At 38.7% G+C, this 24,289-nt stretch overlaps 1 protein-coding gene across 1 annotated transcript in view; it reads right to left on the reverse strand.

The window, feature by feature from the left end:
- The window catches only part of RXFP1 (relaxin family peptide receptor 1), a 93,198-nt gene extending 70,416 nt beyond the window's left edge, over positions 1-22,782 (reverse strand). Inside the window, exon 1 of the mRNA XM_028104361.2 lies at positions 22,698-22,782. Coding sequence (XP_027960162.2) covers positions 22,698-22,746 — 49 coding nt within the window. The 5' untranslated portion in view covers positions 22,747-22,782. The remainder of the gene's footprint in view (positions 1-22,697) is intronic.
- Positions 22,783-24,289: the final 1,507 nt, after the last annotated feature.

Here is a 24,289-nt window from a genome sequence, read left to right on the forward strand (position 1 = left end):
TGTATCCCTTCTACATTTACTTTTATGGCGAAGCCGAAACTTCAGTTCTATCCAGTTCTGTTTCTCTTGGACCTGCACGTGTAGGGCTAGACTTGGCAAGAAAAAGCACATGATCTATTTCATAATAGGACCTGAATATTGGGGGGCTCTTAATGCTGCTCAGAGGAGCCCCACTATTCCCCCCCACTGCCTCTCCCTGCAGACCACCCTCACATACTCCACCTCCCCGCCCTTGTTGCAGATGAGCCCTCTTTGCTCTTGCAGAAAGTCCGCCCTCCCCCTGAGCTACAGGTATCACCTCCTCTCCCTTACTCAGGACACAATCCACTGATTCCTTCTTCTCGCTAGGCATCATCAATTTTTACTGCTTTCCTGGCTCATTTTCGAGAGCCTGAAAATGTGCTGTTCTGTCTCCCTTCCAAAGAACAAAACAAAAGAAAAAAAAATTCGTGACTCCATTTTCCATGCCAGTTCCGTTCCCATTTCTTGTCTCCCCTTTTTAGCAAAACTTGTCAACCATGTTCTTCTATACGGGCTTCTGTGATAGAATTTTTGTGTTTAGCTTTACCTCCAAAGTTTCAGAAAGCTATCGAATACTATCTTAATCTCCCTTGTGAATTTGGGTTATCATGTTGAACAGCACAATGATAGCTTTGGGGCCTTTTGAGGGGATTTGTGTCCTATAAATTTGACCACAGACTCCTGTGCCTTGTAGAGTTTTTCTTTGCAATTCTTCACCAGCTGTCTGCTTCACCCATCATTAATGTTTGCCTCTCTAGTCTTAGTCCTCTAATTACTGTTTCTAATTTTGTACTTGAACTGGCTGTAGCTACAAATGCAGATACTCAGACATGATAAACTTCTGTGTAAAAATGAGCAAATATGCTATGAACGAGGGCCTGAAAAAGAACAAGATTTCTTTCCTCTTCTTTTGTTTTGTAATGGTTTTTAAGAATCAAAATTTTGAGGTTCCAGATAAGTGATCTTCAGTTGGATGAGATGTTATAAACATTTCTTAGGGCTTAGTATTCTGCCATAATAAGTATTCAGTAAGAATTTATTGAATGGATGTACATATTTTCCAACACAAAGAGTAGCCACAGTTTCTGAATTCTCTATTTATGCATTTCTAGCATATTCCTCAAATCATGACAAAACTGTTTTCTCGACATCCAACCATCACATTTTATTCCTACTCACTGGTACGACAGCAGTCAGTTTTATTGATTAGTGATGTAGCCAAGAAATAGAGATCCTAAATCAAGGGCAGTTATATTTCTTAATAGCTCTTCCATCCAGCACCTTATTTCCATTCCTACTGTCTCAACTGATTCCAGTCCATATTATGTTCAGGTAATACATTTTAGTGGTTTCCTTTTGATTACACTTTTAGCCTTCTAGTCAAAGAGGTCCCAACTCTCCATAACCTACCTTTTTTTAAACCTAAGAATCCATTACTTTAATTTTTTGCTCTGATTGATAGTTTTTTTCTTTCATGTTTTTGAGCACTTACACTATGTAAGGGCTAGGCTAAGCACGTCACATGCTTTGCTTCATTTTATCCTCAGGACAATCCCATGAAATAATTATTAATATTATCATGACTTTACAGTTTAGAAGGTAAGGCATAAAGGAGTAAGTTGTGTGGGATCGCAGAACTGTTAAGTGACAGGATTGATGCAGACTCAGGTCTGACTTCCTTTAGAGCATGTGTTCTTAACACGGTACCTCAACTCATTCCCCCATATTGACCTGCTTGTGAGCCCCTGAAAACTCATTCATATTTCAACTTCCTTTTTTGGCTTATGACAGGGTCTTCTGCATATCTTCTGTTTCTGAATCTTACCCTTTATGATCAAGGTCAATTTTACCTTCTGACGGTCTTCCTCTTTGACTTCTATTCTGGATGATTTGTTTTCTTAAATCTTTCCAGTGCAAGGAAGAAATACAACTTCATCAGGGTATTTTATGTTTGTGTTACTTCTAACATGGATTTTCTAAGATATTTCCCCACAAAGTCAAAGACGAACATAATGCATCTAAATAGACATTTTCCCGTTGTTTCTTGGCAGACGTGTTGGAGATGGCAGCTTTGTAAATTCAGACTCATGGTTCATATGGCACAATGATTTCCAATGAAGACAGTGACTTCTTACCCTGGTTTCTCCTTCCTTCCTATTTAGAAAGTAAAAGGTTTCTCCTTCCTTCATATTTAGAAAGTAAAAAATTTAAAAAGGGGAAAATACAATTCTCATGATCTTTCCTCTTAGAGAAGTTTCCAGAAATAAACAACTGAATTGATGAATCCTTGTGGAGAACTTTATATTTAAATGGCCGAGGTATGGGCAAGAGGAACCATCAGAACAAAGTGGAGAGATATGCGCCATTTATTCTGATATTTAGTATCAATACTGATGTTGAGCGGAGTTATGTTTTATTCTTGGGCATACCTCTAAATTGATGGGCAAATTTGGGCAAGTCACTTCCTCTTGCTGGATTTCAGGTTTCCTCACATGTCAAGAGAAGAGACAGTACCAGCTGTTGTAATATTATTTGACTCTGGGTGGAAGATAAAATGTTAACAAAAATGTTTGAAAGTTCGTTTTTCAAGAAGTACTAGGAAGAGAAGATAAATGAAGAAAAATTGAGAAGAAATATAGAATGAAAATGAGAAGTAGAGAATGGAGCCAGTTAAATAGTGATTGGGAGGAGAGAGAGGAATTTCTAGTTGCCTGCTCATTATCCATTTCCCCCTTCCCTTTCATAATGGGATCCTCCCCCCTTTTTTTTGTGGTGACACAGTACTGGAAAATGAAATGACAGGCCTCAACAATAATGGTACTGCTATTCCTAGCGTTCCGTGCTCCCTTGTCTGTTAGGCAGTCTATGTGACCAAATTCCTACCAATGAGATGTAAGAAGTAAAAGTTTTCTTGGGGAATTTCTGGACAAGCTATTGCTTTCCTGATTAAAGGGGAGAGGTGGAGTTTCATGTCAGTCTTTCCCTTCTTCCTGCTTTGAACGTGGACTTAATGTCTGGTGTTACAGTAGCCATCTTGGCATGCATTAGGAAATAAGCATTTAACACAATAACCAATGCACAAAAGAAGGTGGAGTGAAAGAAAGAGCTTAGGATCCTAATGGTACGGCTGAACAGCTGATCCAGTGTCAGCAGGCACTTACTTCTGGATGGTGTTCATGTGAGAAAAATAAACTCTTATTTGTTTAAGCCACTGTTGCTTGGTCTTTCTCTTTGTGGCACCTAGAATGCATTTCTGATGCAGAGGGGCTTGATGAAAATAGTGATGCAGACTCCCTACCCTGGAGGGGAGCATGAGAACTATAAATGTATCTAGGTAAAGGAACCTAGGAAGATGAAAATCATTGCCAACAGGTGAAGGCAAAGTGTGGGCTTAGGTTAAGGCTTCAGAAATGACTTTTAGCCTGGGTGAGTCATTTAAGCATCTACCTTCAGCTCAGGTCATGATCCCAGGGGTCCTGGGATCAACATCCTGGGTTCCCGGGATAGAGCCCTGCGTCAGGCTCCCTGTTTAGCGGGGAGCCTTCTTTTCCCTATTCCCCATTCCCTGCTCATGCTCTCTCTCTCGCATAAATAAATACAATCTTAAGAATAAATGACTTTGAAGGTTAGTCAGCATAGATAAGTGTGATGTTTTTGTTTGAAAATTGGCGGAGAACAATGCAAAGAACAAATGAGATGTGGAAACAGGGAGTTCTGTGAGCCCTATTTTAAAGATAAAATGATGCAATATGAGGAGACACTTTAACAAGAGATGAGCCCCCAAACATAGCATGTAGCTTTCCCCTGGTATATTTCCATGACAGCTTCTGTAACAGGCTTGTGTTTGAAAAAAAGGTATTATTTTAGGTATCTATAAAAGCATACCCTTGAATCAGACAAACCCAAACTAAGGAATGTTCTACAGAACAACATTCTTCAAAACTCATGTCATTGTCTTCAGATTAAAGGAGACTACAGACCTGTGGCTGCTGAATGCAAAGTGTGATCTTGGATTGGAGCCTGGATTAGAAAAACAAATAATTTTTTTTCTATAAAGGTCATAATTAGGGTAATTGATGAACTATAAATATGGACTTTATGTTAGAAAGTCTGATTTTTATCAGTGTTAGATTTTTCTGAATTTAATTGTCGTATGAGGGCTAAGAAAATGTTATTCTTAGGAGGAAGGATCATGATGTTTGCAACTTACTCTGAAATTGTTCAGCAAGAAAAACGTGTAATTTGTGTGTTTGGTGAGAGATTTAGAAAGCAAGTGCGGGACGATGTTAACAATAGGTGAATCCAGGTGAAAGGCATAGGGGTGTTCGTTTACTGCTTTTGTAATCTTTTCGCAGGTTTAAAATTTTTCAAAATAAAATTTAAAAAGGTTTGGTAAATATCTTAATCTTTTAACTTACTGTAGCTAAAAAGCTTTGTCAAGTTCCATTTTAAAAATGTTTATTATATCTAACCTCCCCTCTGCCTGGTATTTGGGCACATACCCACACAATTTTTGAATAAATATGAAATTACCTGGACACCATATATGTGTGTGTGTGTAATGTATGTATACTTTAAGTTTTCTAAGAATTATGGGTGTGAGACACAAACAACTTTAAATGCCAGACATATTATTTATAAGATATGTCATTCCATATCATCTGTGTGTTTATGACCTGGAGTCTGTAGTTTCTTCCCCCATCTTTAACCCAAAGGACAATTTCAAGGGCATATTTATAGACCATGAGAGTTGGACAAGTTTTAATTGGATGTGACATAGATGTCTCAAGGTACGCAGTGGGGATATTACCTCTGAGGGAGAAATAACAATAAGCGAGACTCTGAATATCATGACAGGACTGTTCCGCGCACCACGGACTATTGACTGACTGCATGTCTGCAGGCTAGGTTGACCATGGCTTCCTTTTTAGAATTCCCATGGTGGCTGTTATTTTGTTAATAACATCTGTCATGGACTTAATTTTAATGCTTTTCCATATAGCTACTTATTATTCAGCAAAGTCAAAGAGGCTTATTTAAATTGGAATATTTTCCTGCTTGTGCCTTTTCTTAGAATTACCACAACCTCAGACAATGGCAGTCCTCAAGACTTGCTAGCACCACAGGGGTGCTACCTGTTCCCAGTGTAGGCTAAGTGTGGCTACTGCCGGGTGGGGGGAGTTATTCTTGGAAGTTCCCATTTGTGCCCTTGTGGATTTTGTGCGGACAGTTGAGATGGAATGACATATCTTATAAATAATATGCCTGGCATTTAAAGTTGTTTGTGTCTCACACCCGTAATTCTCAGAAAACTTAAAGTATACATACATTACACACACGCACATACACACACACACACACACACACATGGTGTCCAGGTAATTTCATATTTATTCAAAAATTGTGTGGGTATGTGCCCAAATACCAGGCAGAGGGGAGGTTAGATATAATCAACTTCTCTGTTTCCTCTTCTGGAACACGGGGATTAGTAAAATCTCCCTTCCGGTTTTTTGGCATGATTAGATGAAGCTAATGGATGTGAAAGGGTCCCTCACTGCCTTTCACAGAAGTCACGAGTACTATGTGCGAATTTCCCTTCTTTCTAAGTCCATTGTTTTTAATTTCCAGGTTATTTCTATTGTGACTAACAGCTGTGCTGAGAATATCTTTAAGAGAATCCCTTCCATCCAATCAATCATGGATCCATGAAATTGTAAGCATCATAGGCTGAATATTGGCCCAGCTGCTAAGAGTCACATGTGGCCCACTTTGATACTAAGACCCTCTCTGATACCAAGTAGTTATTGCTTATACCTTTCTTTTCTTATTGATGTCTATCAGGAATTAGTTAATACTCTCCTTAATCTTTTGTAGGGCACCCCCACCCTCAAACCTTTCATGATTGATTTCTAACGAACATGGCTCTCCGTGGGTACTGATTTGTGTTGTTGACTGCCTGACTGCCTGTTTCTGTCCACTCTGCCATCTCAAATTAAGCTGAAGCCTGTACTGGGAGATGGTTACTAATTCAGGTCACCAGGTTAGGCAGTGAGGAAGGGTTCATCTTCTCTTCTTTGGTCCTACTCTAGTATGGCTGTTACCAGCTGGGCTCCCTCTGAGTGGTTGCCTGCTGACCTACCCATCTTTTCTCAGGTCATTAGACCAATAAATGCGTTGGGTGCTCATCTGTGGCAGGTGAGGGGAAGCATCGTTCCTCCAGAATTGAATTATTAAGCAGAGAATCTCTACTTTACATGGCCATTTTCCTATATATTCTTCTCTCCTTTTAAAAGAAAATTCCTTTTGCTCCTCTCTGACCCTTATAATTCCTTTTGCCTTCTCTCACCTTTTAGAGATAAAAGATTCTCTCTCTCTCGTTGCCCCTCACCTTGCACCTGTGATCCGTTAGCAAGGGCTGGCGACTTTCTCTTCACAGCTTATCCTGAATGTGCCAATGTCTCCCCCTCTCGGCTTCTTTCTTCCCTCACAGGGTCTGCCACTGTCTTTTCTTAACTGCAGTTGTCTCTCACTTGGACTTCCTGCTTCTCTTTTAACTTGTTCTACATACATTAGCCGGAGTGATCTTTCAAAAAGAAATCAGATCACAAAAATATCCTCTTTCAAAACTTATAATGCCACCCCATTATTCTTAGGATAAAAATCCAAACTCTCTACTCTCCCCTTTCGACCTTCCATGAGTGAGACACTCCTGTTCACTGATTTGGTTTCTTTCCACTTTTCCTGCTTCACTTAATTTCAGCCATATTGACTGTCCTCTGGATGGGCTGTTTGTTCCTACTTTAGAGTCTTTGAGTTAGCTGTTCTCTCCACCTGGATACCTGGATTGGTCTTCCCCTGGGTCATGTCTGACTATTGCTCATTACTCAGTTTTCAGCATAAATATCCCTGCCTTACAGAAATTGGGATCACTCTATCTCAAGTCTCTCCACATTCCTTGCTAGTTAACTATCCTATTACACTGTTGTTGTTGTTTTTTTTCTTCCTCCTTCTTCACAACACTTATTACTATGAGGGACATTTTATTTATTAGTTTATCTTTTTATTTTTTTTAAGAGTTATTTATTTTTGCACATGTGTGGTGCAAAAGAAAGAGAGTGCATGAACAGGGGGGAGGGGCAGAGGGAGAAGCAGACTCCCCGCTGAGGAGGGAGCCCAATGTGGGGACTCCACCCCAGGACCCTGGGATCATGACCTAGGCCGAAGGCAAACGCTTAACAATTGAGCCACCCAGGCGCCCCAGCAGTGGTTTTTACATAATGTTTACAATATCTGCAAAAGGAGCCCATTTTCAGTTGTGTGTCCCTTTTAGCACCACAATCTAACCAACTGAGCTAACCAGCCAACTCACTCATCTATCTCCTTTAGTTCAATGCTTACAGGAATAATACTTGGAGGAAAAATAAAATATACTCTTATTTTGAAGATGTTCTGGGCAAGCTGGTTTTCTAAATAGCATGACCATGGATCTGTAATTTTTAGGGAGACCAGAAATTTGCTGAGGGTTGAGGGCATCTTTGCTGCATGATCAGTAACGTGCCCTAAACTTTCAGCACCATTTCGCCCCATTCTTACTGTGACCTTCATCAAGGAAACGCCAAGATATAAAGTAATGAATGTACACTTGTGCCCAAAACTTATCATGAGTAGTGCTACTGATTAAAACACAAACATATTAAAACAAAGAATAAAATTAATATCTTACAGATATTATGCCTTGACCCTATGAACACAATATTTTACATTATTTATATCTATACTGTTTTCCCACTATTGTGAGGTTACTGTGTATTGTGAGTTGCTGAATAAAATCCCATAAGTTTGTTTACTGACACTTTCTTAGTAACAGCTTTGTGTTGCAAAGTTACTCATTGGTTAAGGAGTAGAGATTGTACTTTTAGATAGTACCTTCCATTTGATTCAAATAAACACATTGTCCACCTATCGTCCATTATTGCATGTATGTTTATTAACAATGTTTTCTATTGTGTTTTGTCTTTTGCCTTGTTTTTAATATGGATCCAAAAGCTTTATGCGATTAAAGAAAACAGTGAGAAAATAACACAAGAAAAATAGGAAACATGTAAATACAGGCACAGAGTGGATCAAAAGACTCTTTTGGGAACTAGAAGTAGGGATAATCATTGGATGTTTGTGAAGTGCAATGTCAAAAAAAGCCAGTCATATCATAATCAGGGTAGTAGACGAAAACTTTGTCTTGTATTCTACACATATTTTGTGTATTTTATAGGTAGAAGTCGGGAAGAAAATATATTAAAAATATATTAAGGACCTATGAAAACAATGTAAAAACCAGCAGCCAAATTGACTTGGTCATAGCCTCTACCTCTCTAGTGACTTGAGTGCAGTGGACACTTTCTTTAGGGATTGTTTTCAGTGTCTCACATTCCAGATCATTTTTGGTAAGTTGCCAGAGTAACTTCCTAAACAATCCATCTCTTCATATCATTCTGTGCATAACTTCTACTGTAACACTTATGTACTATGGTCCAAAGTCCATTTTTTTTTTTTTTTTAAAGATTTTATCCATTTATGTGACAGAGAGACAGCGAGAGAGGGAACACAAGCAGGGGGAGTGGGAGAGGGAGAAGCAGTTTCCCCGCCGAGCAGGGAGCCTGATGCGGGGCTCCATCCCAGGACCCTGGGACCATTACCTGAGCCGAAGGCAGACGCTTAACAACTGAGCCACCCAGGTGCCCCCCAAAGTCCATTCTTGAGAGTGGCTTACAAAGACTTCATAATCTGGTTCCAATGATCTTCTTTAACTTTATCTGTGTTTGCTCCCCTGCTATTCTTAAGCCACCCCTGCTTCTCATCATTTCCTGCACCTGCCATGCCCTTTCCTGCCTCTGTGGCCTTGTCCACACTCTATCTGTGCCTGCCAGTGACTTCTCCTTTTCCCCAGGAAGCAGTCAGTGGCGTATCTGAACTGAGTTCAACTTGCTTGATCAGTTTGCTCATCTGTAATTGGGAATAGAAATATTTGTTCTATAAAATGAGAGATAACGTGCTATAATTATGTATCATGATTTTGGCATTTGTATGAGGAGTGGAAAGAACTCAGACTTTGGTGTCAGATACACCCGAGTTCAAGTTCCTAAATTAAGCACTTAGAAGCCGGTGATCTTAGCAAATGCCTAAATCTGAGACAGTCCCTCATGTGGAGAGGTGAGAACACATTTACCCTCTAGGGTTCATGTGAGGATTTAATTAGGCAATACCTTCAAGTGTTTATCTTCAACCAGAACTTCAATAATGTAACTGACTCTAGTTATAACTTAGCAATATAAATACTTCATGTTAATAATATAAATATGGTAATTTTGGTCTAGCACATTTTGTGTATCTAAGTACACAGAATATAGCACATTATAATATATATTAAACATTTGCAGCAGTTTCCCCAGAGTAAGTTTATAAGTAATGTAGGTTCCTGGAGACCCATTGGAGAAGGGTGTTTGTGATAGTGCAGCTTCTCCTGGATGAGAGCATCATGTCAGACTATTCTTTGCTCCTTCCTAATGTCAAGCACAAACTCTATTGTTTCACACATTCTATTAGAAGAAAGTTAGTAGTTAAACACGATGATTTGGGATTTTTCACAATTCAAATAAAACTTTTGTATTTTGGTGTTTTGATCTATAATATTGTGATCAGTGTTGGTTAGAACAACAGGAAAAGAAAACATATAGTAAAATGTAGAGAAAAAAGATTAAAAATAAAAATTACGCAAAAGTAGGTTTAAGTAGAATAAGAGGAACCAGTTCGGGCAACAGAATGAAAGGGTGGGAAAAAAATGGTACCAGCAAAAATATGGGAGATAGTCATTATATTTGGGTTAGAATCCAGATAGAATAGGTACATTTTCATGTGACTTAAAAAAAACACAAAACCCACACCAAAGGAAGATATTCCTTTGATAAAGTGAATAACCCTACCCACCATTATTTAAGTTGTGAATATTTTTATTTTCCTTTAGAATTTTCTCAAAAGTGAGAATAAACATGTATATTCACTTGTATCCACTTACCATTATTGGGAAATCCAGATAAATATTTGATATTAAATATTTTGCAAAATTTTCAAGAGTTCCTATTGTACTAAAGTATGGCATTATAATTAGTTTTTCAAATTACTATGGCTTTGTATATATAATTCCTGCATCAAATGCTGCATGCTTTTATCACATATCTAAATTTTCTTCTTTCTTAGTTATTCATTTTTTACCTTCTGCCACTAACACAAGGCAGTTGGACTGTGCTTTATTGCTCAAGGAAGGCAGAGCACAAAAGGGCCTTTCTGGAATAGTCAAATTCTTGCCCGAGTTGCAAAGCTTAAAAGTCATGACTTTCAACTGCAAAAGCCAGGTACTTGAGAGAGCATAATTTTCCTGTTTATTTATTTTTTTGAATTCTACCATCTTGGTTTTGACTGTCAAGACCAAATGCTGAAGGACTCAGAGAAGTGAGTGTTTCCCCAACCTATAGAAGTGGGTAAGCATGTGTGATACCCTCAAAGCAGTTTTCTTGAAATCAGTGGGAACAAAATGTGAGGATGAAAGACACTGTCAACTTGGAATCTAAAGCTCCTTTGGGGAAGAGGGGAGGTGGAAATCACCGAGAGAGCTTGGGGGGTTGCCCAAACAAAGGTGATTCTTGTCCCAAATCCTAAGACGCAGCTCAAGGAAAGGGCAAGTCTCCAGCAGAAGCCATATGTCCTACGTGATGTGAGGGGGGCAGGCGAGCTGTGGTGCGAGGTAAGCTAGCACAGGGGCTGAGTCTGCCCCAAATCTCCCTGGGCTCCCGACAGGTGAAGGACAGTTGAGGGTTTCCTATGCTCTCCGGAGAAGCCTGGCTACGAGCAGACCGTCAATGTAGAGAGGCATTGTTGCCGGGTGAGAAGCATGTGGATTATTCGGCCCTGCTAGCTGGAGAACATGGAAGTGTCTGAAAGCTTTGGTGAGTGCTGATGCCAACACCTGACAGAGGAGCTAAACCTCACACAGAGCTGGCAAAGTTACTGTAGGTGTTCATCCCTCCACCTGCCCTCCACTTCCATGTTTCAGAAGCCGCCTCTGAACCTACATGCTACTGGGTGGAGGGGGAAAATGCGTGGGTGGACTGGGTAAGAATTCTTAAGGGATTAACATTGTACTTTAAAGATAAAGTTGCCAATTTTTAAATGAAGCTACTTTGAATTAGCAAATTGAAATGTCTCTCATTTTTTGTGGGAGTCACAGGCTCTGAGTGGAGTCACAGAAACAAAATTTCACCTTTGCACATCTGAGATTTGTGGCCTAAAAATGAAAATTTGTATATTATATCCTATATCTGGTTTTGATATACTTAATATTAATGATGGGATAAAGCCATTACTCTTGTGTGTCTGTGTGTGTTTACCTTCTCCTCAATCCTTAAATTTCATGACCGATAATGTTGGCATTGCCTTTTAACCTTCTTCTCTGAACTCCTCCCCTACCCTCTCCTCCCTGAGGAGGGAAAAACGCCCAAAAACTGGGAGATGAATTTTCCTGAAAAAAGTAGTCAGAATAGAAAACAAATTTTGAGCGCAAGGAGACGATGGGCCAGAGGAGCGTGTTGTATCAGGAGTGCATGAGGAGTGAGGGCTGAGTGATGGGGGGAAAGGAGGCAGGAGGGTGTCCATGCGGTCTTGCATCAAAGAGAGAAATCTGGGGAAAGAGTCAAATGTCCTTGGAGATTGAAGAGTGATAGAGAAGAGACTGCATGGGACTTCAATAAGACTCGTGTAGACTATATATAATAGATGATTCTTTAAATCTTTTCAGAGGCATGAATAAAGGTGAATGCCCTTGTTCTATATGAGTTTCATTAAATGTGAACCCATTAGATCACGTATAATAGCTTTATAAATGTTACAATAACACCATCACCAACACATACATGCCTCAGCTTGTTCCTTATGCTGTCTCTCCATCATGGACTGCTGGGAGATTTCACTGAATTCTCTAATCTCTTAGAGCTTACTCTCCATTTGCGAATACTCCTTATTTTTATTCCAGACAATGTAGCATCATTCTTCCTTTGATTCCTCCATAACACACTGGCTTGTTAAGTGCCATTCTTCTTGATCAGTACCTCATTCATTCCTTAGTTATCTATTCAGGTATTCATTAGAGTTGTACCACAGGCAAAATGTCAAGGGGATTTAATCATGACAAAATGTTTGCCCTTGACATATCTGTTCACATCTTTCAGTTAATAATTCTAGCCTGGGGGAGACGAACCAGGAGAGATGATGGACTCTGAAAAACAAACTGAGGTTTCTAGAGGGGAGGAGGGTAGGGGGATGGGTTAGCCTGGTGATGGGTATTAAAGAGGGCACATTCTGCATGGAGCACTGGGTGTTATGAACAAACAATGAATCATGGAACACTACACCAAAACAAATGATGTAATATATGGTGATTAACATAACAATAAAAAATAAAAAAAAAATAATTCTAGCCTGTGCCTATTTGGATCTATCTTATGAGCCAGACATTAAAGCTGTCATAGATTGTGAACTCCTAGAGCGAAGGGAATAAGTCTATTTAATTTCTTGGTGCAGCTCCTCCTAGGTAATAACTATCATGGACCACGAGAATAATATTGAACCTGCTATATATTACCACTGTAGAAAGTTTGAGAAAGATGCCTAAGAGCCAGCAGCACTACAAGAAGATTTGTATAGATTTTTTTCAATTAAAATGGATTTGGTGGACAAATGATTTGCTACATTATTTCAGGTCAACTCTGGGGATGAATGCTCAGTTGCTGAGAAAAGTTATTGAATTTGAACAAACAAAAACAATCCCTCTTTCCAGGGAGCTCTCAAGATCAGGGGTGAGGGCTGCAAGCAGAAGGGGAGAAATAAAAATCTAAAATTTAACTTGGCTAAACTAGCCACCTCTCTTGATTTTAACACAAAGAGGGAGGTTAAGAGAATCTAACAGAAAGCATGACTGATGATGTCTTCTTGTCTAAGCTGAAAATGGGTGAGAAAGTAGAAACATTTATAAACCATGAAGCAGTTTTGCAGTTTGCAACAAATCAGTCACAACTAGGAAAGTAAAAATGGCGTATCTTCTGGCCCATTGAAAAAGAGTCAAACATTTCTAGCCCGCTCTGGGAAAAGCCTATTAAAATATCAAAAGGCTGAGGGAGAGCAGGTGGAGAGAAGAGGCTGAAAAGGAACAACAAGGATCCCAGGTTTTGTGGGTGAATCTAATGGCAGCACCAATTGTGTTCTATCTCAGAAGCTGGTGCCTGATGCACCTGAGAATGTAATCAGTTATTTTCATTAATTTATACCTGCGCCATGGAACCTGGATATAAGCTTTCAAAACAGCTTTGTGCGGTAGCTTATGTGATGTCTCTCAGGAGATCCAGGCATGTACATTTATAAATTTTGTTCAAAATTTGTCAGTTCATGTCCATCAGCATGTTTTATTCTCTAATATTTCAATTTCAAATCTATAAAGTAACATTTATCTGTTTCAATGGCTACACCTAGAGGAACCCACAGGATGATATCTCCCTTACCGCTGTGAGGATCAGATGTTGGAACCATCTTACTGAATGTTGTAAAAATTAGCCAAAATGTCCCTGAATGCAGGTAACTGCAAAATGGGTGCATATGTAATCTGCAGAAAGTGTGTTTAATAGGGAACTATCCTCTGTGAATGTCTTAACTCATGGGGAGGGGATCTTAAGGTTAAGACGTAGGTAGAAATAAGAATTCTGCTTGCAAGACTGGGGGCCAAGAGGCAAGAGTTTCTCCTGGTGTGTGTTTTGTCAGGAGGTATGGTGAGGCGGAGGAATAGAGTCAATGGTTAAGATGAAAAGGGAGAAACCAGGTGGTGGACAGGGACAAGAGGAACTGGTTAGGGCGCCTGGGTGGTTCAGTTGGTTAAGCGACTGCCTTCGGCTCAGGTCATGATCCTGGAGTCCCGGGATCGAGTCCCGCATCGGGCTCCCTGCTCAGCGGGGAGTCTGCTTCTCCCTCTGACCCTCTTCCCTCTTGTGCTCTGTCTCTCATTCTCTCTCTCAAATAAATAAATAAAATCTTAAAAAAAAAAAAAAAGAGGAACTGGTTGATTAGAACTGGAAATCAGTATCTGGGCCTCTTGGAGACCAGGCAGGGAAATGCTGCTGATTCCACTCGGCACGAAGCAGACTGTAGGTGGGAGAGATGAAAAGGAGGAGAAAGTGAGCACACAGCAGGATCAAAGCCTGAAGGAGGTGGGAAAGTGGCCAGGGAGACACGCTCAATTTTCACATACCCACTTCATGTCAAAGCAAAGACCATCTCACTGCACAGGATAAGGAGGAAATCAGACTGGCGTGGTAGCAGATAGCTTACTACCAGTGTGGGATTTATTTGCTACCAAATCATGAATTGTTAATGCCTTTGGGTAGCTTTGCACAACAGTGAAGATGCATTGCATTGCTTCTCTAGGTGTCCTTTCAATGTCCGTGAAGTCGGGAAACGTGTTACTCTATCACAGGAAATTGTGTGTGTTGAGGTGGGGTGAGGGAGGAAAAGAGCTAGTTAGGGTGATTCTATTCAACATGAACATGGTCTCAACTGTATCTCCCCTCACTGTCACCAACCTCAGCACAGGCAGAAAGACATGGTATTCTTTTTTGGGGGGAGAGGTTAAGTGTATATAGGTATTTGGTACCCAAGCTATTTGGGGGTACCTAGAGAAAAGAAAGCATCTGTCTGGAAACTAGAAGTGTCAGGAAGATTCTGATAGTCTACAAATCACTCCTGAGGAGTTGACAAAGTTTCTTCCACCATAGCTTCAGTGGACACCTATAGAGCAATCCTCAGGCTCCCCCATCTTAGAGGGATGGCCCCAAGGGCCAGATTCAGTATCTGCAGGGCATATGATGGAAAGGGTTGTATCTTTGAAGGCAATTTAGTTGTGGGGCACAGGGTGGCTCAGTTGGTTAAGTGTCTGACTCTTGGTTTCAGCTCAGGTCATGATCTCAGGCTCGAGATTAAGCCCTGAGTCAGGTTCCACTCTCAACGGGGAGTCTGCTTCTCTTCCTCTCCCTCTGCCCTTCCCCCCAACTTGTGTGCTCTCTCTCTCTCTCTTTCTCTAAAATAAATAAATAAATCTTTAAAGACAATTTAGTTGTCTGAGGAATAGCATGGGAGCACGGACTGAAGAGGGAATACAGATAATGAAAACATCCACTGGATCTTAATCTACTCTGAGATTGATAAAAGCCCCTTTCATTAAAGTTTCTCTGGGTCTGATGGCAAGCATGGACTTGGAGAGGCATGATCAGACCCTTCTATCCCTCCCCGTTCTCTACACAGTTGTGCAAATGATTTAAAATGTTTATCTACTAGGCAGGCATGTGAATAATGATTATACTAAGCTAGGTGTATTGGCAAAGTCTTAATCTTTGAGGCTAACATTTTGGTGGATAATAAATTTAATAACCTCGGTGTAGTTTCTCGCTACTTTAAGGTGATATTCTACGTTTCTGATATTTCCTGCCCTTCTTGCCCTACACATGAAATTTGGAGGCCCATTTTTAAGAGTCAGTAAAGAATAATACAATGGACAACAAAAGGGAGCACAGCTGTATGACCTCATTTTCTTCCTATGTAAAAAATGAGGGTGTTGTACTCTATGAGCTTTGACTTTCTCTTAAACTCAAAAGCCTAATTTTATGAAACTTAAATTAAAAAAGCATTGCATTTGAGAGACATAAGATGAAACTGCCTAACTAGATAGCAATTCACGGGAAACTCAGTTGCTGGAAACAGAAAAAAAATTATTTTTCTTTAAATATATTAGTTAAGAGTTAAGAGAAATGATGGTTAGGGGACAGCAGCGTAATTAGATGCTTTAATGAATTAGCTCCTGTAATTGTATGGCCTCTCAGTTCAAGTGCATATTCAGTTCTCTAGCAAAAACAAAATATTTTAACTCTTGGCTGTCTTTTAAGAAGGGTGGGTCCTACTGTTAAAAATATATCAGATTATCTGCTGTCCCTTTTTGTAACTAATCATATGGGTGATATTTGGTTCAACTGAGCACCTTGACTAAAGGTGGAGTTGAGTTTGGAGACAGGGACTCAGGCCAGAGAGCAGTGTTGTTCTTCACCATGGAAGGAGAACTTGAGTTCCAGGGACAATACTGGGGGGAAGTTGAGGAGGCATGTTGGAGGCAGAGAGTGGAGAGAGGAGCTAGGACAATTGCCAGAAGCAGGGGCTCCACATGGTGTAGAGCTGCAGGTGCAAAATCCCCAAGAGTCCTCCTCACAAAGGTTAATTCTCAGAGGGTTTTTTTGGAGAGTTCTGATTATTTAAAAAAAGATATATTCATTATTATGGAAGATTTAAGAAATCAGGTGACCCTAGTTAATTCAGGTAAGACTGAAATAATTATAACATGAATTGACTTAGCAAAAAAAAAAAAAAAATCAAAGAGCCAAATTACTATAAAATACAACTGTTTCTTTCTTTAGAGAGAATGTGTGCATGGAGGAGGGGGGTGGTGGGGAGGGACAGAGGGAGGGAGAGAGTGAGAATCTTAAATAAGCAGGCTCCACGACCAGCATGGAGCTCAATCTCACAAACCTGAGATCATGACTTGAGCTGAAATCAAGAGTCAGATGATTAACCAACTGAGCCATCCAGGCACCCCAGGAAAATATCAGTTTCTAACACAAGTAACAGGAGATCTCATTTATACTATCCTTTTTTTGTTTCTTCTTAATTTGACTTTTGGCATTGTTGTGATAGACAATAAAACCCAAATTTGAAATATTCATGGCTTGCCGGGCCCTGTTTATCTCCAAAGAAGGAAAAAGCTTTTGGTTGTTCTGATCAGGGTGAAGGATGAAAGTGCAAAATTGAAGAGGATGAGAGAGTATTGGATCCCTATGTACAAGACAAGAAACAGAGCTAATGGTGTTGTGGGTATAGTAAGGGGAGAATATATCCAGGAGGACGGAGAGGTAGGCTAAGATAGGAATTGAGTAAATATTTATTGGTACTTTTTATGTGCATAGTTCTGTGTCAGGTGCTGAAAATAAAAGTGCTTTCTAATAAAAATCGTGGGGTCAATACAGAGTGAGTTTAATTTTTCTATACATTCAAATTATTTACATGTGTATCCTAATTCTTCTGTTGGTGTACACTGAGAGATGTCTGTAGAGCAGATGGCACCAGCTCCTAAGAGGAGATCCATAAATACTGGGCATGGATTTCTTGAACTTCCCTGGAATGTGGAGGGCCTTACCCCAGGTTGTGCAAACCTTGTTTTTGTTTGGGTATACCAGTTTTGTGACTTTGGGCTGGTCAATATTTGTTTATTGCTTAATCTCTAAAATGGAGAAATATCTAACTTGCCTCAAGGCCAGTGAATTAGAGGAGACGATCTTTTAAGGACCCTTTTAATTCTAAGATATGATAGTATTGGAAAATATTAGAGCCGAATCATGTTTTACTAACATAGGCTTTTCAAGGAGATAGGCTTGGAATGAAATCTCTTTTGCAACAATTACTAGGGAATGATGCAGGGCATGCTACTCAATATTTCTCATTTTGTGTTTCCTCCTTTGCAAAATGAGAATATCTCTTAGGGCTTTTATAGGGATAAAATCAGATAATGTTTATAAAGCATTTAGTACATAGTTCATGGTCCATAGAAAGCTCTCAATAAATGGTAAATATAACAACTACAATTATAACCACAATCATAGTGCTTGAAATAAAAATGTTATAAGTATTTATAGTTTTTCAGACAAAACAAAATAAAAAACCACACCTAAGTAGAACACCCAATTCCAAGCACATTTCAGTTCAACAAGTTTGTCTCAATGTGTGAAATTATGTTTGTGAAACTATTTAGTTCACAAATGTGGTACCTTGTTTCCCTTTATACAGATGACGATGATGTATTTGCACAGACTTGTTAATTTTCTTTCTACTTAAAATTTAAAAATATGATTCCAAACTCAAAGAACAATACAAAATTATTAATAACCTTCAAAAATGTAGGGTGGAATGATACAAAATTCTACAGTTTGCGTATTGGAGAGTTTATTCTCTCATCTTTTGGAGGCGGGTAAATAGCTCAGTATTCTCTTTTTTCACATCCTGACGGTCTGTTCTGGGAGAACCTCTTCCTTTCTCCTTTTTAATGGTTAGAGAAAAATTGCTAGAAGATATGCCTGTTTTAAGACCTAAAGAAAAGCCCAGATGGTCTTGTGAGTATCCATTTGGAATCTACAAGTGAGGACTTTCCCAGCTGGATCAGTTCTTGGCAAAATACTGAAGTGGAACAAGTTTATGTTTGGGCTTCTTCTGTTTCCTATTTCTTCACTGGTTCCCCATCTCTCCGAAGTATTAAGTAAAATGATTGTTTTTGTTTAATGATACTGTTTAAGTAATAAGTAAAGCATTTGCTGATAAGGACTTAAGATACGATTCTTCTTGGGGATTGTTTTTTAACTTTTAGTTTTGAAATATTGTAGACTCACAAGAAGCTGCAAAAATAGCACAGAGAGGTCCTATATACTCTTTACCCAACTTCCCCTAATGGTGAAATCTTATATAACCACAGTACCTTATCAAAACTAATAAATCAACATTGGCACAATATAGCTAACTAGACTACAGGCAGAGGAATTTTTGGAGAATTAGAAATTCTCAAGGGTGAAAGAAAACCTTTTCTAAATCTTAAAGTTGCCTTGATCTGTGTACATCTAGGTTTTCGCCCTTGTCTCACTGATAATCCTAGATTAACTTTCTGTCTTCTCCATTCTCTCCTTCAGACTAGGGACCATGCTGTAGTCACCCTTTAGTCTCATGCTTATTAAGGTAACTGGCATTCAGTAAATATTTTTGGTTAAAAAGGTAACTAATAGTTGCTTACGTCTCTACACACATGATCTCTCAGAGTGTTCACAGTCTAGGAGAAAGAGTAGAGGCTTTAAAAGCATGCAAATCTTGAGTCTTATTATTTTTTATGAGCCTGAGTCTTGTGACAAGGTACTGAATGTCCTTGGGTCTTGCCTTCCTTGTGTACTTCATTTTATCTACATAATAGAGTTGTAAAGATTCAAGGAGGTAATTTATGTAATAAAGAAACAAACATAGGGCTCTGGGATGTGGATAGGGTGAAAGATTTTATTTCCATTTTACAAACTAAGACTTGAGAGGGTAACTCATTGCTGCAAATCTTAGAACCAGTATGTGGTGGTTGGGCCAGCAGTCTTCCAGGAGATCCCATTGCCTTTCCCAGGCAACAGAGGAGTGGATTAAAAAACAAACTAACAAACAAACAAACAAACAAACAATAACCACCAAAGGGTAGTTACAGAGATTTAAGATTTTGTTCTTATGTACTTGTTGACTTCTTTTGCTCTGTGCATAGGAAACCCTCTCTTGGTGGAGCTGGATGGTGAGATAAAATAGGAGATGAATTATGGGTGTGGGTTGCTATTTTGGAGGTTCCCACCAAATACCCTTCCACCCTCCCCACTCAGTTGACACCCTATAGCCAGGAATCCTGCTTGCCAAACTCTGCATCAGATGTTTGTGCCTTCATCCTTTGCAGATGGCATGGAAGGATGAGAACTTGGAACCCTTAAGTAGTCACACTTCAATGTCAAAAAAAATATTTTTTAAATCACAGGATAAATTAAATTTGGAAAAGTTGGAGGTTTTTGACATCATCATCATCACCATCATTATCATCTACTTTTTATTTTCTGTTCATGAAAATAATTTTTTTAACAAAAGAGAATATGTAAACAGGGAACTTTTTTTACTAAGTTGAATTGGCTGGTAACACATTAGCTAAAGTTGCTTTTCAACCTGCCCTGAACACCTTTTACATATCCTTGAGTTTATCATATTAGAATTCCATTTTCCATATTAGAATGCCTAACTTGGAAGAATTCCTTTGGCTTATTGAATCTATTCATTTCATTGAAATGGAATAGGAAATAGTAAAATGTTTGATTTATGAGGGTTTTGGCTACAAATGTTAAAAAGTCTGGTAGCTTAAATGCTTGGATTATAATGAGAAACATTCACTTTTTTGTGGTGGTTTGCAATGTGGCTTTTGGCCCTCTGGTTAAGAAAATGGGTAATGCATCTTAAACATAGGAACTGAAACCATGAAAATTCTAGGAGAAAACATAGAAACAAAGCTCTTTGATATGGATTTTGGTAATGATTTTTTGGATATGGCACCTGAAGCACAAGCAACACAATAAAAAATAAATAAGTGGGACTACACCAAACTTACAAGCTTCTGTGCAGCAAAGAAAATCATCAACAAAGTGAAAAGAAAACATACAGAATAGGAAAAAGATTTGCAAATCATATACCTGATCAGGGATTCATATCCAAAACATTACAAGAACTCATACAACTCAATAGCAAAAAACCAAATAACCCAATTAAAAAATGGGCAAAGGACCTGAATAGATATTTCTCCAAAGAAGACATATGCAGGGCCAATGGGTACATGAAAAGATGCTCAACATCACTAGTCATACGCTAGGAAAATGTGAATCAAAACCACAATGAGATACCATCTCATACCTTTTAGAATGGCTATCATCAAAAGGACAAGAGATAAGAAAGCTGGCATGGATGTGGAGAAAAGTGAATCCTTGTATGCTGTTGGTGGAATTGCAAATTGGCATAGCCACTATGGAAGGATCCTCAAAAAATTAAAAATAGAACTACCATATGATCCAGCAATTGCACTTCTGGAAATATATCCAAAGGTAATGAAAACCCTAACTCATTATAATATGCACCCCAGTATTCACAGCAGCATTATTTACAATAGCCAAGGCATAAAAACAAGCTACATGTCCATCCATGGATGACGGAATAAAGAAGTAGTGATACACACACACACACACATGTATATATATACACATACACACACACTGGAATATTATTCAGTGATAAAAAGGAGAAAATTCTATTGTTTGTGACACATGGAGGGAACCTGAAGGCATTATGCTAAAGTGAATTAAGTCAGATAGTGAAAGACAAATACTGTATGACCTCACTTATATGTGGAACCTTAAAAAAAAAAAGCAAGTCTGAAACTTGTGGAAAAGAGAGATAAAACTTGTGGTTACCAGAAATAATGGGGGGTGGGGAGTGGGGGAAGGGAAGGAAAGTGGTCAAAAGATACAAGCTTCCAGTTATAAGGGAAAAAGTGCTAGGGATGTCATGTCCAGCATGATGATGACAGCCCCCAATGCAGTATGATATATAGAACAGGTGTCAAGAGAGTAAATCCTAAGAGTTCTGATCATAAGGAAACAATTTTTCCCCCTTTATTCTGTTCTCTTTTCTTTTATATTGTATCTATAAATAAGATGGATGTTAGCTGAACCTGTTGTGTAGTCACTTCACAATATATATAAATCAAACCATCGTTCTTTTTGACTTAAACTTCTCCAGTGATGTATGTCAATTATTTCTCAATAAAACTGGAATGAAAAATGGAATTTCAGTTACCAAGATTAGAGACAGAGAAAGCTAGGAGCTAGAATGTTGCTCCAGGATTCTGAATTGTTGCCTTGGTTTTGATGCTGTCTCTCACATTTGACCATTAAAGTAAAGCATACTGGAGGTCAAGAGAAGAAAGGAAAAAAAAATCACTGATGCAAGACATGCCATCAGAACTGGGAGAGTTTGGATGGAAATTTACTTGGGGACACTGTCAATAGAATATCTTAGGGAAACTGACTTCTGCAAACTTTTAAGATATGGAGGGATGTAAACATGCATGTGAATTCTAAATTTGTTAAAGCTTACTCCCAGCATCATAAGGTGTTAAAGATACACAGAAAGTTTTCTTTCTTGATTTGCTTTGGCTTTCTCGTCACTTATTACCTAGGAAATCTGAACATTTTATTTCTACTTACATAATATCATTTAAATGGGGTTGAATGCAGAATGACTCTCTCTTGATTTACATTTTTTTTTTCTGAAAAATAAACTATAGCACACATAGAGCAAGAATTGTCATTATAACAAAAGTAAAAATGCCCATTTGGGCTCCTGGGCTGTGCTTTTCATTGCTTTGTGCTTTTCCCTGCTTTTCTTTCAAGGAAGAGTGAGAGATCTTGTTAAATAAAAAAAGAGTTTTATGAATGCATTTCTCAGTGAGAAGGCACACCTATGATATCAAATCACAAAGACAGGGACCACGAAACATTAAAACTACACACAAACCGGAATAAATGTAGACTCTACCAGAATATTTCAAATGGGCATCTTACTTGAACACAACCTCTTTAAAGATTGCTTCTCTTGAGATATTATCAAATTATTTATAAAATAATTGTTGCTTAAACAAATTGGTTGTTATGAAGCATAGGTTTGTATGCCATGTTAATCTTGCTTAACTGTGACTCTGCCAATATAGTCCAGTTTCTAATATAAATACCAGAAATGACTTAAGAATAATTCTGAAGTGAAATTACAGTTTTATCAGAAAAAAACAGTTTTATATTAAAAGCATAAATGTAACTGATGAACATTTGTAATTGTGATTAGTTCATACAATATTATTAAGGTATACAAAATTAAATACTGAGCATACTTACAATATTTACCCAAAATTAAGATGTAGAAGAAGACGGGGCCAGATGTCATTTCCTTCTTTCTGAGCAACTGATTAATAAAAGTGAGTAGTTGGCTCTCGGCTCCTGAGTCGCACACAGCTCACGGTGGTTGTGTGCTATTTCCGTCTGCAATCTTAGCAGCTACAAAGCAGTCCTCCCTCCTTCCTCTCTCATTTCCTCTCCCTTTCTTTCCATTCCCTTTTCTTTTCTTTCTTCCTTTCTGTTTCTCAGAATCTCTCCTCCCACCCGCCTTCTCTAAAAGTCTCAGTATCCTTCTTTACACCCCCCTCCACACACCGCCCCCCCCGCCACAGCAAACACACCCCCCCCAGCGTGAACCCAGACAAAGCTGAGCAGTGAGCAAAAGTTTCAGACAGAGAACATACAAGCTCTTCTTGTTGATTCTAAACATCTTTTCTTCTATGTCCTGCAACAGTCTACAAACGAGGGTGTGTGTGAACTGACAAATGTCTGAGCTGATCAAAGTCACACTTACTAGAAAGAAACTGAGAGATACATCACAAACGGAAAATCTTTTTCCCTCAGTGCCTTGGGACTAGGAAAAGAACAGAACTACACAGGGCAAAATGCCTTTGTGGAATTAACTATAAGGCAGGAATTAAAATGTACCTATAGCAATCTTTTGTGATCTGAGTTTAGGCATTTGAATGATAGGCTATTGTGTAAAGAAAAATACAAAGGAATAAAAAACAAATCTTAAATTTTCTTGAGCTCGTGAATTTTCCTACAAGTGGAGACAACGCTAGGTCATTGGTTGTGGAGTAAAGCCGTCCTGGGTTTGAATCGTAGTCTGATTCAAAGTGTGAGTTGTGTAGGTGCTTGCTCTTGGCTGAACGTTTCTTTTCTGGGGGAAAATATCTATTCAGCGACATGGCGGTGATGATCAGCCCCATGCATACTGAATGTCTGGAATACGTTCTAGCACAAAATAGGTGGTGACCAAATGGCAGCCATTCATATGATGATGACTTTTATCAGGGGGAAAAAAAAGCATGCAAATGTCAAGAACATTTCCATGCAAAGCTTTTTCTTTTAACCAGGCTGTATCATGCTTATTTTGCAGCTTAATAGTTTATGGCTAAAACAACTGGGTAGCACCTTACCAGGAGAAATTGGCTTGTGAGGTTAATGCCTCCTAATCACTCTACATGTAGAATCTATTTAAATTACACGTCTCTGTATCATCGACATCAACATAAGAAGCTTATTTCTAAATGGTAGCTAAAAGGTTATTTTAACACTACTTTTCTTTTTTCCTGTAGATGTAATTAATACCACGAAAGGAGAAATGAGGTATAGGAATCTTTACAAGTCTTTTACATGTTGGTAGATTTATTTAATGAAGACATTGTTATTTTAGTAGAAATGTTTATGGTTAACTGAATTTGAACACTCATTTAATGCTCATTAAGTGTTTATTCTTTATAATAATACTTGAAATGTTTTAAGTGGTTAATGATTTTTTACTTATTGTAGAAATAGTGTCTCCTAGAAGGATGCTGAGGGACATATCAAGGGCAATATCTGAAGGGGAACCCATAGGAAGCTTCTCA

Source organism: Eumetopias jubatus, unplaced genomic scaffold (assembly GCF_037043125.1).
Source record: "Eumetopias jubatus isolate StellerSeaLion01/CBP00866 unplaced genomic scaffold, mEumJub1_p1.0 scaffold_2, whole genome shotgun sequence".
Taxonomy (NCBI): Eukaryota; Metazoa; Chordata; class Mammalia; order Carnivora; family Otariidae; genus Eumetopias; species Eumetopias jubatus.